Source organism: Salmo trutta, chromosome 1 (genome assembly GCF_901001165.1).
Source record: "Salmo trutta chromosome 1, fSalTru1.1, whole genome shotgun sequence".
Taxonomy (NCBI): domain Eukaryota; kingdom Metazoa; phylum Chordata; class Actinopteri; order Salmoniformes; family Salmonidae; genus Salmo; species Salmo trutta.
The window spans coordinates 44,458,827-44,474,577 of NC_042957.1; the positions used below are offsets into that span (position 1 = coordinate 44,458,827).

At 40.5% G+C, this 15,751-nt stretch overlaps 1 protein-coding gene across 1 annotated transcript in view; it reads right to left on the reverse strand.

Moving 5' to 3' along the window:
* Positions 1 to 4,593: 4,593 nt before the first annotated feature.
* LOC115196802 (beta-1,4 N-acetylgalactosaminyltransferase 1) overlaps positions 4,594 to 15,751 on the reverse strand; it is a 39,069-nt gene continuing 27,911 nt past the window's right edge. The window contains exons 9-11 of the mRNA XM_029757721.1: positions 10,305 to 10,448; positions 9,196 to 9,427; positions 4,594 to 5,215 (exon numbers count right to left, since the gene is read on the reverse strand). Of these exons, the coding sequence (XP_029613581.1) occupies positions 5,031 to 5,215; positions 9,196 to 9,427; positions 10,305 to 10,448 (561 nt within the window). The 3' untranslated portion in view covers positions 4,594 to 5,030. The remainder of the gene's footprint in view (positions 5,216 to 9,195; positions 9,428 to 10,304; positions 10,449 to 15,751) is intronic.

A 15,751-nucleotide genomic window follows, 5' to 3' on the forward strand; every position in this document is an offset into this window, starting at 1 on the left:
TTCTTATAGGAAATGTGATTTTGGTGAAGGCTACACTGGGTGGGTGTCTAAATAGCTAGCCCTGTAACGCCGGGCTATGTACTTACATTATTGCAAAATGTGCTTCATCCGAAAAGCTATTTTAAAATCGGACATATCGAGTGCATAGAGGAGTTCTGTATCTATAATTCTTAAAATAATTGTTATGCTTTTTGTGAACGTTTATCGTGAGTAATTTAGTAAAATCACCGGAAGTGTTCGGTGGGAATGCTAGTTCTGAACGTCACATGCTAATGTAAAAAGCTGGTTTTTGATATAAATATGAACTTGATTGAACAGACATGCATGTATTGTATAACACAATGTCCTAGGTGTGTCATCTGATGAAGATCATCAAAGGTTAGTGCTGCATTTAGATATGGTTTGGGTTTATGTGACATGATATGCTAGCTTGAAAAATGGCTGTGTGATTATTCCTGGCTGGGTACTCTGCTGACATAATCTAATGTTTTGCTTTCGCTGTAAAGCCTTTTTGAAATCGGACAGTTTGGTTAGATAAAGGAGAGTCTTGTCTTTAAATAGCTGTAACATAGTCATATGTTTGAAAAGTGTAAGTTTTCGGATTTAGAGGAGTTTGAATTTCGCGCCCCGCCCATCATTGGATATTGGAGCAGACGTTCCGCTAGCGGAACGTGTAGATGTAAGAAGTTAATTGAAAGTGTGGGTTCACAACTATAAACCAGATATGTTGATCATTACTGAGATGTCGTTAAGGAAGAGTGTTTTGAATACTGATGTTAACCTTTCTGGTTATAACCTTTATCAGCAAGACATCTTCCAAAGGTGGGGGAGTGGCAATCTTTACCAAGATCACCTTCAGTGCTCGGGTTGTCTCCACCAAGCCTGTCCACAATTTGATTTGCTGGTTTTAAGCATTAAACTTTCAAATAGCTCTTCGTTGACTGTTGCTGATTGCTATCGTCCTCCATCAGCACCGGTCTGCACCCTACCTGCCCTAAGCTCTCTCCTGGCCCCTTACACTATGCCTGCATTTGTCCTGCTAAGTGACCTAAACTGGGACATGCTTAAACCACAATGACCAAGTCCTAAAGCAATGGGACTCCCTAAATCTTTCTCAAATTATTACCAATCCCACAAGGTATGACTCCAAACACCCAGAAAAGGCTACTCTCCTCGATGTTATCCTCACAAATAATCCTGATAGGTATCAGTCTGGTGTTTTCTGTAATGACCTTAGTGATCACTGTTTTACAGCCTGTGTTCGTAATGGCTGCTCATTGAAACGACCAGTCCTGATTTGTCATAGATGCTTGCTAAAAAAACTTTAATGAACAAGCCTTCCTTCATGAACTGGCCTCTGTAAAATAGTATAGAATCAGCTTGATGCCCTCTGTCGAAGACGCTTGGGCATTCTTTTTTTATATTTTCAGTGGTATTGTGAACAAACACAACCCCATAAAGAAAATAAGAATTAAAAACAGGTTCAGCCCCTGGTTTCGAATGTGATCTTGCTGAGTTACTCCTGTGGCGGATGAATCAGAATTAGTTGGGTAACATAGATAATTAAGATGTTTTATTTGCATAATATGCTTATGTGAGATACTTGTCATTAGAATGTATCCCTTTGGACTCTGGTGTTGGCAGTGGCACTTTTCCCTTAGCTAGGGCTCAGTCACTTGGGGCCCAGAGAGGGGAGAGGTCAGGCTTGTCTTTCACATATCCCTGGTGCTATGCAGAATATCAGAAAGGGAGAGGACAGAATGGAACATTGTCTTCATATGTGAATGTGTCTTTACCTATTCTTAAACCATGTGAAGGGATGGCGTGATTAATGGGGAACCAATTATTTGTCTCCACAATGTCTGTGCGCAAGTCACTCCCCTCAGTGAGCTAGTCCAGGAGCGGGATAAAGAGGGGGTTTACTTGAGATGGGAGTATCTAGAGCTGAAAATTGATATATGCCATTGAATGAGTTGGTGTTTTTGTACTATGAAGTACCAGGAATGAGATTAGAACCTCGTCATAGGGACCAAACTGAACAATAATTTATAGCAAATGTTATCTGGCTAAGTGATACTCCTTTCTCAAATATGAAGTCCCTTTGTGAACTGTTCCTAAGATCTGTGGTTCGTCATGTATGTTGAGAGGGGTGTATCTTGGCTATAAAAGATCTTTGTACTTTTGTGTTGTCACTTTCAATGGTTCATTGGAGATAGCCATCATTGAAAGTCAAGTGCTTTTGCAAAGCTCTTATTATTAAAGATGAAATTTAAGTATAACTCTGACTGGTGGGTGAAGTTTGTAACTCTCCTCATTTGGTAATGCAGAAATTAGCCACCACACTCCACCTCAATAATTGCATTTGGCGAAAGGCTCGGAACACGCATACTCAGGCTGACTGGCTCTCATTTAGGCAAATGAGAAATAAGGCTATCCGGAAGGCCAAAGTTAGTTAGCAGTTCTCTCTTTGTGGGTATAACCCCAATAAATTCTGGAAAATAAACACTCCTCACAGCTGCCCATGTCCTTTAATGTTGATGATGTGGTTGTTAATCACCACTTCATTAAGTCAGGATTCCTATTTGACTCAGCCGTGCCTCTTTGCCCGTCCAACATTTCCTAATCTCCCACCACTTCTAATTCGATTAGCCTGACGCTTCTCCCTCTTTTCCCCCTGCAGGCGGTCACTGAGTTCGAGGTGCTAAAGGAGCTCCTGAAACTTTACCCCCAAAAAACATCTGGGTCAGATGGTTTAGACCGCTTCTTTTTTAAGGTTGCTGCCCCATCATCGCTAAGCTTATCTCAAAACTTTTTAACCCGTCTCTCCATTATGGGCAGGTTCCCATTGCTTGGAAGGCAGCCACGGTTTGTCCTTTTTTAAAGGGGGAGATCAAGTTGATCCTAACTGTTATAGGCCTATTTCTATTTTGCCCTGTTTATCAAAAGTGTTGGAAAGACTTGTCAATAATCAACTGACTGGCTTTCTTGAGGTCTATAGTATTCTCTCTGGTACACAATCTGGTTTCCGCTTAGGTTATGGATGTGTCACCGCAACCTTAAAGGTCCTCAATGATGTCACTATTGCCCTTGATTCTATGCAATGTTCTGCTGCTATTTCTATTGACTCGGCCAAAGCTTTAGACACGGTAAACCATTCCATTGTTGTGGGCCGGCTGAGGAGTATTGGTGTCTCTGAGGGGTCTTTGTCCTGATTTGCTAACTACCTATCTCAAAGACTGCAGTGTATAAAGTCAGAACATCTGCTGTCTCAGCCACTGCCTGTCACCAAGGGAATACCCCAAGGGTCAATCCTAGGCCCCACGCTCTTCTCAATTTACATCAACAACATAGCTCAGGAAGTAGGAAGTTCTCTTAGCCATGTATATGCAGATGATACAGTCTTATACTCAGCTGGCACCTCCCCGGATTTTGTGTTAAACGCTCTACAACAAAGCTTTCTTAGTGTCCAACAAGCTTTCTCTACCCTTAACCTTGTTCTGAACACCTCCAAAACAAAGGTAATGTGGTTTGGTAAGAAGAATGCCCCTCTCCCCACAGGTGTGATTACTACCTCTGAGGGTTTAGAGCTTGAGGAAGTCACCTCATAAGTACTTGGGAGTATAAATAGACGGTACACTGTTCTTCTCTCAGCACATATCAAAGCTGCAGGCTAAAGTTAAATCTAGACTTGGTTTCCTCTATCGTAATCGCTCCTCTTTCACCCCAGCTGCCAAACTAACCCTGATTCAGATGACCATCCTACCCATGCCAGATTACGGAGACATAATTCATAGATTGGCAGGTAAGGGTGCTCTCGAGCGGCTAGATGATCTTTAACATTTGGCCATCGGATTTGCCACCAATGCTCCTTATAGGACACATCATTGCACTCTATACTCCTGTGTAAACTGGTCATCTCTGTATACCCGTCGCTAGACCCACTGGCTGATGCTTATTTATAAAACCCTCTTAGGCCTCACTCCCCCCTATCTGAGATATCTACTGCAGCCCTCATCCTCCACATACAATACCCATTCTGCTTGTCACATTCTGTTAAAGGTCCCCAAAGCACACACATCCCTGGGTCGCTTGTCTTTTCAGTTTGCTGCAGCTAGCGACTGGAACGAGCTTCAACAAAACATTCAAACTGGACAATTATCTCAATCTCTTAATTCGAAGACTCAGTCATGGGCACTCTTACTGACAATTGTTGCTGCTTTGCGTGATGTGTTGTTGTCTCTACCTTTTTGCCCTTTGTGCTGTTGTCTGTGCCCAATCATTTTTATGCCATGTGTGCTGCTACCATGTTGTGTTGTCTTAGTTCTCTCTTTATGCAGTGCTGTTGTCTCTCGTCGTGTTGTGTTTTGTCCTGTATTTTATCTCGAGGTTTCTTGTCGCTCATGGTGTTCACAGGACAAGTCTAACACTTACTTATACTCAGGGAGACCTACCTAGAAATTACTTTTTCATTCTATAAGGGGTCACAAGCTCACTACACAGCAGATCCATAAATTCACTACAAAAATTCCCAACTGTTTCAAATGTTCAAACACATTTTCTTTAAAGTTCAACAAGTTCACTTCATCACACATCACCAGTCCATTACTTTTTATTTCAAAACAAGTGCTTTACTTCAAAGAGACAGGTGCCCTATCAATTTACACAAGCACACCCGAAATAGCGAGAACTGGATATCCTTAAAAGGGCATAAACACAGGACACAGGAATAACGCATCACTTTTTGGACCGCAACCGTCTACTATACTCTATCGCTCTTGTGAGCACAGAACTCAGTAGAGGAGAAAGTACCTAGAGCAACAGTTTTCAGACCGTTCTAAATGTGACTCCGTAAAACCTTTATTTTTTTCACAGTCAAAAAAAGATACTGGTTTCGTCGCCTCCTACTCATTTGCTTCCTGTACATTTTTTGAAGAGAACTGCACCACTACAGACGGGATGCCGCGATTACATATTTGGAATGGTGCACCTCACTATTGCGCCACTATTTTCACTGTTTACTTCTTTGTAAACTATCCATAATGGATACATTTCAGGTGGTTCTTGAAGAAGTGGTGGGCTAGTTTGTCTTCTAAATCTTTTGATTGTTGATGTCGGAACGACGAGTACTTTGCGTTTTCAATTTTGGGTTGGTGGTCGATGCTGACATGACTACAGCTGGCAACCAGCAAACTGCCCAACCCATCCATGAAGAACTCTGAAACAGACATATGGACAGGGAAAATGGAATGGAGAAAAGATTAATTACCAAAGAAAGCAGTGCCTTAAGCATAAGAACAGCAACTTGGGTTAAAAAAAGCAACATGTTCATAATCATCTATAGAAACAATTGACTTTTTCAAAAAAACTTACCACACGTAACCCAACAACACTGAAACGGAACATCACTCTTGAATTTGTTCATTGTCTTTCTTATTGACACAGCTTTCCAGATTTCCTATTGACATAGTTTACAGACTTGCTGCAATCTGTCGATGTGCCGTTGAGCAAAGCACTTAACCCTAATTGCTCCTGCAAGTCACTCTGGATAAGAGTGTCTGCAAAATTACTAAAATGTAAAATGTGTGCAACGGTTTTTACGGGGATTTAACGGCCTTCTTAGCATAGGATAAACTTTGTCACTGGTGGGAAAATTGTCTTAGACACACAGTACTGCTATATACACAGTACAAACAGACTGAAAAATACACACTCAACATTATACGATACCGCCGCCATCCACATTGTGCACTTCTCATACTGTATATCTACATACAGATGAAGTAGGAAGTTTACATAAACTAGTTTTAATGACTCCAAGCTAAGTGTTTCAACCACTCCACAAATTTCTTGTTAACAAACTATAGTTTTGGCAAGTTGGTTAGGACATCTACCTTGTGCATTACAAATCATTTTTCCAACAATTGTTTACAGACATTATTTCACTGTATTAAAATTCCAGTGGGTCAGAAGTTTACATGAACTAAGTTGACTGTGCCTTTAAACAGCTTGAAAAATTCCAGAAAATGATGTCATAGCTTTAGAAGCTTCTGGCTCAGTGCCTCTTTGCTTGACATCATGGGAAAGTCAAAAGAAATCAGCCAAGACCTCAGAAAAGAATTGTAGACCTCCACAAGTCTGGTTCATCCTTGGGAGCCATTTCCAAACGCCTGAAGGTACCACGTTCATCTGTGCAAACAATAGTACACAAGTATAAACACCATGGGACCACGCAGCCGTCATACCGCTCAGGAAGGAGACACGTTCTGTCTTCTAGAGAGGAACGTACTTTGGTGCGAAAAGTGCAAATCAATCCCAGAACAACAGCAAAGGACCTTGTGAAGATGCTGGAGGAAACAGGTACTAAAGTATCTATATCCACAGTAAAACGAGTCCTATCATCGAAGAAGCCACTGCTCCAAAACCACCATAAAAAAGCCAGACTACGGTTTGCAACTTTACATGGGGACAAAGATTGTACTTTTTGGAGAAATGTCCTCTGGTCTGATGAAACAAATATAGAACTGTTTGGCCATAAAGACCATCATTATGTTTGGAGGAAAAAGGGGGAGGCTTGCAAGCCGAAGAACACCATCCCAACCGTGAAGCACGGGGGTGGCAGCATCGTGTTGTGGGGGTGCTTTGCTGCAGGAGGGACTAGTGCACTTCACAAAATAGATGGCATCATGAGGAAGTAAAATTATGGGGATATATTGAAGCAACATCAATACATCAGTCAGAAAGGTAAAGCTTCGTCGCAAATGGGTCTTCCAAATGGACAATGACCCCAAGCATACTTCCAAAGTTGTGGCAAAATGGCTTAAGGACAACAATGTCAAGGTATTGGAGGGGCCATCACAAAGCCCTGACCTCAAATCCAATAGAAAATGTGTGGGCAGAACTGAAAAAGCGTGTGCGAGCAAGGAGGCCTACAAACCTGACTCAGTTACACGAGCTCTATCAGGAGGAATGGGCCAAAATTCACCCAACTTATTGTGGGAAGCTTGTGGAAGGCTACCTGGAACGTTTGAGCCAAGTTAAACAATTTAAAGGCAATGCTACCAAATACTAATTGAGTGTATGTAAACTTCTGACCCACTGGGAATGTGATGAAAGAAATAAAAGGTGAAATAAACTCTATTATTCTGACATTTTACATTTTGAAAATAAAAGTGGTGATCCTAACTGACCTAAGACAGGGAATTTTTACTAGAATTAAATGTCAGGAATTGTGAAAAACTGAGTTTAAATGTATATGTAAACTTCCGACTTCAACTGTACATAACACATAAATGGCCAAGTCTCCCTCCTAAAATAATCAAGAAGCTAAACAAATAATATATATACACACAGTACGCGTCAAAAGTTTGGACACACCTACTCATTCAAGTTTTATTTTACCATTTTCTACATTGTAGAATAATAGTGAAGACATCAAAACTATGAAATAACACGTATGGAATCATAAAAGTGCTAAAGAAATCCAAATATATTTTTCTAAGTAGCCACCCTTTGCCTTGATGACAGCAGTCCAACTCATCCCTAGTGTTTCTTGGTCCCACATCTTTTTCTAATTGGTGTCCTTTAGTAGTGGTTTCTTTGCAGCAATTCGAACATAAAGGCCTGATTCACACAGTCTCCTCTGAACAGTTGATGTTGAGATGTGTCTGTTACTTGAACTCTGTGAAGCATTTATTTGGGCTATTTCTAAGGCTGGTAACTTAGATGAAATTATTCTCTGCAGCAGAGGTAACTCTTGGTCTTACTTTCCTGTGGCGGTCCTCATGAGAGCCAGTGTTGTCATAGTGCTTGATGGTTTTTGCGACTGCACTTGTTCCATATTGACTGACATTCATGTCTTAAAGTAATGATGCACTGCCATTTCTCTTTGCTTATTTGAGCTGTTCTTGCCATAATATGGACTTGGTCTTTTACCAAACAGGGCCATCTTCTGTATACCAACCTTACCATGTCACAACACAACTTGATTGACTCAAGCATTAAGAAGGAAAGAAATTCGGACTACAAAGGGACATCGACGGGGCTGTAGTGGAGCGGGTTGAGAGCTTCAAGTTCCTTGGTGTCCACATCAAGACAGTTGTGAAGAGGGCACGACAACACCTTTTCCCCCTCAGGAGACTGAAAAGATTTGTCATGGGTCCCCATATCCTCAAACAATTCTACATCTGCACCATCGAGAGCATCCTGACCGGTTACATCACCGCCTGGTATGGCAACTGCCCAGTATCTGACTGTAAGGTGCTACAGAGGGTAGTGTGTATGGCCCAATACATAACTGGGGCCAAGCTTCCTGTCATCTGAGACCTATATACTAGGCGGTGTCAGATGAAAGGCCCAAAAATGGTCAAAGACTCCAGTCACCCAAGTCATAGACTGTACTCTCTGTTACCGCTGGGCAAGCTGTACTGGAGTGCCATGTCTAGGACCAAAAGGCTCCTTAACAGCTTCTACCCCCAAGCCTTAAGTCTGCTGAACAATTCATCAAATGGCCATCTGGACTATTTACATTGACCCCCCCATTCGTTTTTACACTGCGGCTACTTGCTGTTTAATATCTATGCATAGTCACTTTACCCCTACCTACATGTACAAATTACCTCGACAAACCTGTAACACGCACATTGACTCGGTACCGGTACCCCCTGTATATAGCCTCGTTATTGTTATTTTATTGTGATAATTTTTTTACTTTAGTTTATGGTAAATATTTTCTTAACTCTTCTTGAACTGCATTGTTGATTAAGGGCTTGTAAGTAAGCATTTCATGTACTCTGCGCATGTGACAAATAAAGTTTGATTTGAATTGCACAAATTAACTTAACAAAGCACACCTGTTAATTGAACTGCATTCCAGGAAGCTGGTTGAGAGAATGCCAAGAGTGTGCAAAGCTATCATCAAGGCAAAGGGTGGCTACTTTGAAGAATATAAAATACATTTATTTAACACTTTTTTGGTTATTTCACTGTTTTGATATCTTCACTATTATTGTACATTGTAGAAAATAGTAAAAATAATAAAAAATAAAGAAAAACCCTGGAATGAGTAGGTGTGTCCAAACTTGACTAGTACTGTATGTATATAAAATAAAAGTATCCCACCTAATGCAGATCTTCAGAGCTCAGCGAGACTTCCTGGATAAATAAAGGTTAAAAATATATATACATTTAAAAGCCAACCTGAATGCGCCACTCTCTTCAGCCGGGGGTCAAAGCCCACTTTGCGCACGGCGTCGGTGCGACCAAGGAATAAGTTGACCACCCCGCTGGTGAAGGAGCAGGTGGGGAAGCCTGGAACAGGTTGGTATTTCACTGCACCCTTTCTGTTCAGACAACCCCCGTCCTCCCCGTTACCCTCCTCGTACACCAAAGAGAAGTAGAACTGGCCGTGGCCCGCCACAGAGCCCCCCACCTGATCACAAGAGGCAGAGAACAGAGCAGGGCCACATGTAGTAATAATTATTATTATTCATTTAATTTGTAAAGCACATCTCAGACAAAATGAGTTGAAAAAAAATTATATAAAAACAATCCAAAACACATAGGAAAAATAAAATAAAAAGTGCTATGTTCTAAGAGTGTATCTAGAACCTAAAAGAGTTATACTGCTGTACCCATAGGAGAACCCTTTGATTAACTATTTTTAGTCATAGGTAGAACCCTTTTCAGTTCTACAGATGATTCTACATGGAACCCAAAAGGGTTCTACCTGTAACCAAAAACAGTTCTACCTTGAACCAAATTGGGTTATCCTATTGGGACAGCTGAAGAACCCTTTTGGTATCATTTTTCCCAAGAGTGTGGAACATAGACAACAAGCAAAGCTATATCCATGTGTTGTCAGATGCAGAGGGCATGAAAATACAATTAGCAGAGGTCCTTGAAAGCTTTTCTGAACAGCAGGGTATTGACCTGTGCCTTAAATGAGGACAGAGACTCTGCATCCCTGACAGTGTATGGAAGTACGTTCTACAGCCGCAGAGCCGCTCAACTGAAAACCCTGTCACATAGTTATTAGTCTGCTGAAGGGAGATGGACCTGGAGGAGTGAAATGTGCGTGTGAAGCAGGAGGGTAGAATGAGGTCAGACAGGTACTTGGATCCAGAGTTGTGGATAGCTTCGTCGGTCTGAAGCAGGATTTTTTTATTTTTTTTCACACCATCAAGATTGTGAAGAGAGTGTTGAGAGTTGTGTTACCACTGAACTCCAGTCCCAGTCTAAGCAAAACAGGTAATACTTGTTCTAGCCTGGTGACATATCGGGGATCAGGCTACAGTGACTCTGCTCACCACATCTAGTTCTGGTGTGGCCTCCATCACCTCCACCAGATTCTCGATCTTCGTTTTGTCTGTGAACAGGAAGTCGTCATCGACCCAGAGGAAGTATTTGGTAGTAACCTGAGAGACAGCCAGGTTCCTGCCAGCAAACCAGCCCTTTGGGAAGGAAAATGTCCTCAAAATTACTTTGTAATCTGTGATGAAAATATCCAATAAAAGAATGGTAAACTTGTTAACTGCAGAATGTGTTCCCGACTCAACAGTTCATCATCAAAAGTCTTTGGGTGCAGGATTCGAAAGGCATACAGATGTAGGATCTTAATTTGACCAGCACTGTCATCGCAAAATAGTCCTGCAGCAAAGGGATTTGAACGTTTAGTACATAATGTTGCTTGATAGGTGGTTAGGGTATTAGCTGGCTAAAATTACACTACCGTAAATTCTGGACTATAAGCCGCAACTTTTTTCCCAGGCTTTGAACCTCGCGGCTTAAAACAATGACGCGGCTAATATATGGATTTTTCCCGCATTCAATTTTTTTTCTTCCAAAAAAACACATTCTGTGACGTGCTCAGTTTTTTGGCGGCATGAAGCTTTCATTAGACCAATGAAATTGCTGAACGGGTTAAGGTCAAACAACTTTTTTGTTTACTGTTTAGATTAAATCGAGCGCTCTCAAACTTCCCATCATTCTGATTACGGTAGTCATTTTGTCACCCTCATCATGGCAAAGACACGGAGAAATGCATATGATGCAGCTTTCAAGTTGAAGGCGATTGATCTGGCTGTTGGAAAAGGAAATAGAGCTGCTGCACGGGAGCTTGGTCTTAATGAGTCGATGATAAGACGTTGGAAACAGCAGCGTTAGGAATTGACTCAGTGCAAAAAGACAACTAAAGCTTACTGCTAATTTTTAATTTTTTTGTTACAAGCCGTGTTTCGTTAAAGCCTATTTATTTTTGTTACAAGCCGTGTTTCGTTAAAGCCTGTGTAAAGTTCATATGTTTCAATGTACCGGTAGGCACCTGCGGCTTATAGACATGTGCGGCTTATTTATGTTCAAAATAATATATATTTTTTAAATTCAGTGGGTGCGGCTTATATTCAGGTGCGCTTAATAGTCCGGAAATTACGGTACATAAGTGCAATGCTGTTAATATAACCATGTGTTAGTACGGGTTTTCAGTGAATTTATGTAAATCCCAAAGCTCATCTGTATTTTCTTACGGTGCGTGAAACTTCAGTGATCAAATTAAGATCCTACACCTGTATAACATAGGAAAGGAAACCCTGCACTAACTGAAATAGAATGGTCTTTAGCAGCTGCAAATGTCTAATGAATGGACGGGTTCTGCCGACAACCTTTAGCGGTAGGAGAACAATTAGCATGTGCCTATCATTTCTAGCTTATGTCACATTGTCATACTGCTTTTCTTCATATTGAACATTTCTTATGTTAATGATAAAAAAACTTTTTAAAAAAACAATTCCATAACAGCTTCACAATGGTTGGCATGATTATACAACACAGTAAGGACACCTGCCCTTTCCATGACAGAGATTGACCAGGTGAATCCAGGTGAAAGCTATGATCCCCTATTGATGTCACTTGTTAAATCCACTTCAAAATCAGTGAGTATGTTTACATGCACGCTAATAATTGGATATTAAACTTATTATGGTAGTAGGCAGATTATGCAATAGTCATCTTACTCTGTTTTATCTTAAAAATCGGCGTCAGGTCAAAATCGAAGTAAGCATACGCCGATTAAACTGTTTGGGATAGGGGGCAGTATTTTCACGGCCGGATAAAAAACATACCCGATTTAATCTGGTTACTACTCCTGCCCAGAAACCAGAATATGCATATAATTAGTAGATTTGGATAGAAAACACTCTAAAGTTTCTACAACTGTTTGAATGGTGTCTGTGAGTATAACAGAACTCAATGGCAGGCCAAAACCTGAGAAGATTCCATACAGGAAGTGCCGTCTGACAATTTGTTCTCCTTCTGTGGCCTCTCTAAAGAAAATACAGCATCTCTGCTGTAACGTGACATTTTCTAAGGCTTCCATTGGCTCTCAGAAGGCGCCAGAAAGTGGAATGACGTCTCTGCAGTCTCTGGGCAAAAAACAGCAGGAGTTTTTGTGAGTGGTCAGGCAGGGAACAAGGACAATGGAGATGCGCGGTCACGAGACGACTCCATGTTTTTCTTTCAGTGTTTGAATGAATACAACGTTGCCCGGTTGGAATATTATTGCTATTTTACGAGAAAAATTGATTTTAAACAGCGTTTGACATGCTTCGAAGTACGGTAATGGAATATTTTGACATTTTTTGTCACGAAATGCGCTCACCCTTCGGATAGTGACTTGAACGCACGAACAAAACGGAGGTATTTGAATATAACTATGGATTATTTGGAACCAAAACAACATTTGTTGTTGAAGTAGAAGTCCTGGGAGTGCATTCTGACGAAGAACAGCAAAGGTAATCCAATTTTTCTTATAGTAAATCTGAGTTTGGTGAGGGTCAAACTTGGTGGGTGTCAAATTAGCTAGCCATGATGGCCGGGCTATGTACTCAGAATATTGAAAAATGTGCTTTCACCGAAAAGCTACCTTAAAATCTGACACCGCGATTGCATAAAGGAGTTCTGTATCTATAATTCTTAAAATAATTGTTATGTTTTTTGTCAATGTTTATCGTGAGTAATTTAGTAAATTCACCGGAAGTTTTCGGTGGGTATGCTAGTTCTGAACATCACATGCCAATGTAAAAAGCTGTTTTTTGATATAAATATGAACTTGATTGAACAAAACATGCATGTATTGTATAACATAATGTCCTAGGAGTGTCATCTGATGAAGATCAAAGGTTAGTGCTGCATTTAGCTGCGGTTTTGGTTTTTGTGACATATATGCTTGCTTTGAAAATGGGTTTGTGATTATTTTTGGCAGGGTACTCTCCTGACAATCTAATGTTTTGCTTTCGCTGTAAAGCCTTTTTGAAATCAGACAATGTGGTTAGATAAAGGAGAGTCTCGTCTTTAAAATGGTGTAAAATAGTCATATGTTTGAGAAATTGAAGTTATAGCATTTTTGCGGTATTTGTATTTCGCGCCACGCTATACCATTGGACATTGGTGAGGCGTTCTGCTGGCGGAACGTCTGTCCCTAACAGGTTTAAAACACCTGGTTGGTTGTCTGAGCAATCTTTCATATGATTAGGACATGGAAACACCTTAAATCAGCGTACCAGAGGTATTGGATCTGCGCATGTGATACCACCAGCCGAGTGAGCCTCCCTCTTTAGCGCGAGTGAAGTGTGTTTGGAAACAACTGAATGTATGGCTCTTAGAAGTAGTTCACATACAGACTTTATATGTCCGAACTCAGAATAAAACATGCTTCCCAAAAATAGCATGCTCGCTGTGGTAGAACGTTTATTTTGATTGGCGTTTGTCTGCATTTATCAAAGTAGCATTAGGTAGCCTGATTTCAGGTGTGTCCATGTCAACAGGATTGTTATGGAAATCGTTCTTCTTACAAAGCATGTGAATGCCTTAAATCAAACTATTATATTAATTAAGGGGGGAAGGCAACTCAATATTAGAAAGGTGTTCTTTATGTTTTGTACACTCAGTGGAGGCTGGTGGGAGGAGCTATAGGAGGATGGGCTCATTGTAATAGCTAGAATGGACTAATTAATTTCATTCTAGCCATTACAATGAGCATGTCCTGCTATAGCTCTTCCCACCAGCCTCCACTGCTCAGCATATATTGACAGTCAAAATAAAATCTGATATGGTAAGATTGGTGAAAACAATTTACATTACTGGAGTTAGCATAATATGACAAGCTACCCTGACACTGACAAACAATAGGGGTTTCAGCTATATTGTTACAGAATAGCTTTTTTAACAATTGTAGCACAAAAACTACAACCAGTTTCTATGTTGATAAGGCTAATAAGAAAATATGTCAAATGACTTGAATATGGCAAAGGTGTAACAATTTGTATTTGCATCAGTAAGTGACTGAAACGCATCATACAAATATTGATCGTTAAAAAAAAATCTACATTTCTTCAATTGCGGTTTTGTCACAGTACCTTCTAATGCAGGGGCAAAAATCTGATATGAACTTTGGAGGGGACAATTACATGAAATTTTCTCAAGAGCAATTCCTGAGGGGGACACCAAAAGTAGTGTTGTAACACATAGCCTACATTGTAATATGGTAAATGTATATTGAGGAACCAAAGATAAGGTGTTTGCCGTACTCCTAACTACCGGTACCCAAAACTACACAACTAATCACAACAGCAATACCATTGCCTTTAACAAATCTTAGTTCAGTCACCAGTTTAAATTGAGTGGGGGTATCCATGGCATTTTCCAATTATGTTCCTATTTTAAAAAAAATTGAGAACCTTTCATAATGTTGCCAAACAAAAACCTCAACAAACTTACCTGAGACTCCCTGTCTCTGCCAGTCTGTCCCTGCCTATCTGTCCCTAACTCTGCTGTCTGTGTGCCATCTGTTGCCTGCTCTGCCTAATGACATCATTGTGAAACATTTCCATTAGAATTTCATTTCTTTCTTATGAACATTTTATCAACTAGTCTTTGAGATATTAGGCTACTAGGGTTCTTACTATGCGTTTTGGTGTATTGAAAAATACTCTGATGTCCGTCTTTTATTTTTCTGCCATTTTTCTACCTGGTTGGCTACACACACACACACACACACACACACACGTGTGTAGGTTATTTACAGTAGGAGATGGGCTTCTATCATCTTCTACCATTCTATTTGGGCTCGATCAAAAGGTAGCTAGCAAATGTGAAACGGATTAAAATGACAAGAGTTGACAGCTGTATGAGTTCACCATTTACACAACATATGCTGCAACCTTTTGTAATTTTAATAGTTTGTTTCATATTGGCTGGCTTCCAACAATAGCTGAATTTGCAAAGCTAGTGAGCACTAATTCAGTTTCAGTGGTGTTTGCTATAATCTTTGCTACCCGGGTTAAATAAAGGTGAAATAAAATAAATAAAAAGTTCCCTTGCGACAATTTTGCTTTTGCAACGAGACCATTAAATATATTTAAGACAATGGTAGAAGAGAGTGTAGTTCTGTTCAGTTTGGATTTCAGTTTATCGCTAACCTTATCACAGGGACTTTGAAGCACTAACTTACATCATCTCCATGCTGATTCCATCTTTGACGACGCCACATAAATGGAATAGGTACTAGCTAGCTTAATAGTTAATATTTGCGCGCTAGCTCTGCATATTCAGCTAGTGTGTGTGCGCGATTGACTGGATTAACCTCACGTCAGTTACGTTCATTGAGTGCCTTTCAGACACGACCCCTCTGTTACCTTGCCAACTAAGGAACTGGCAGTGGATCAAACCATTGTGAGGCAATGGGTGGGGGGTTGCAATCTTT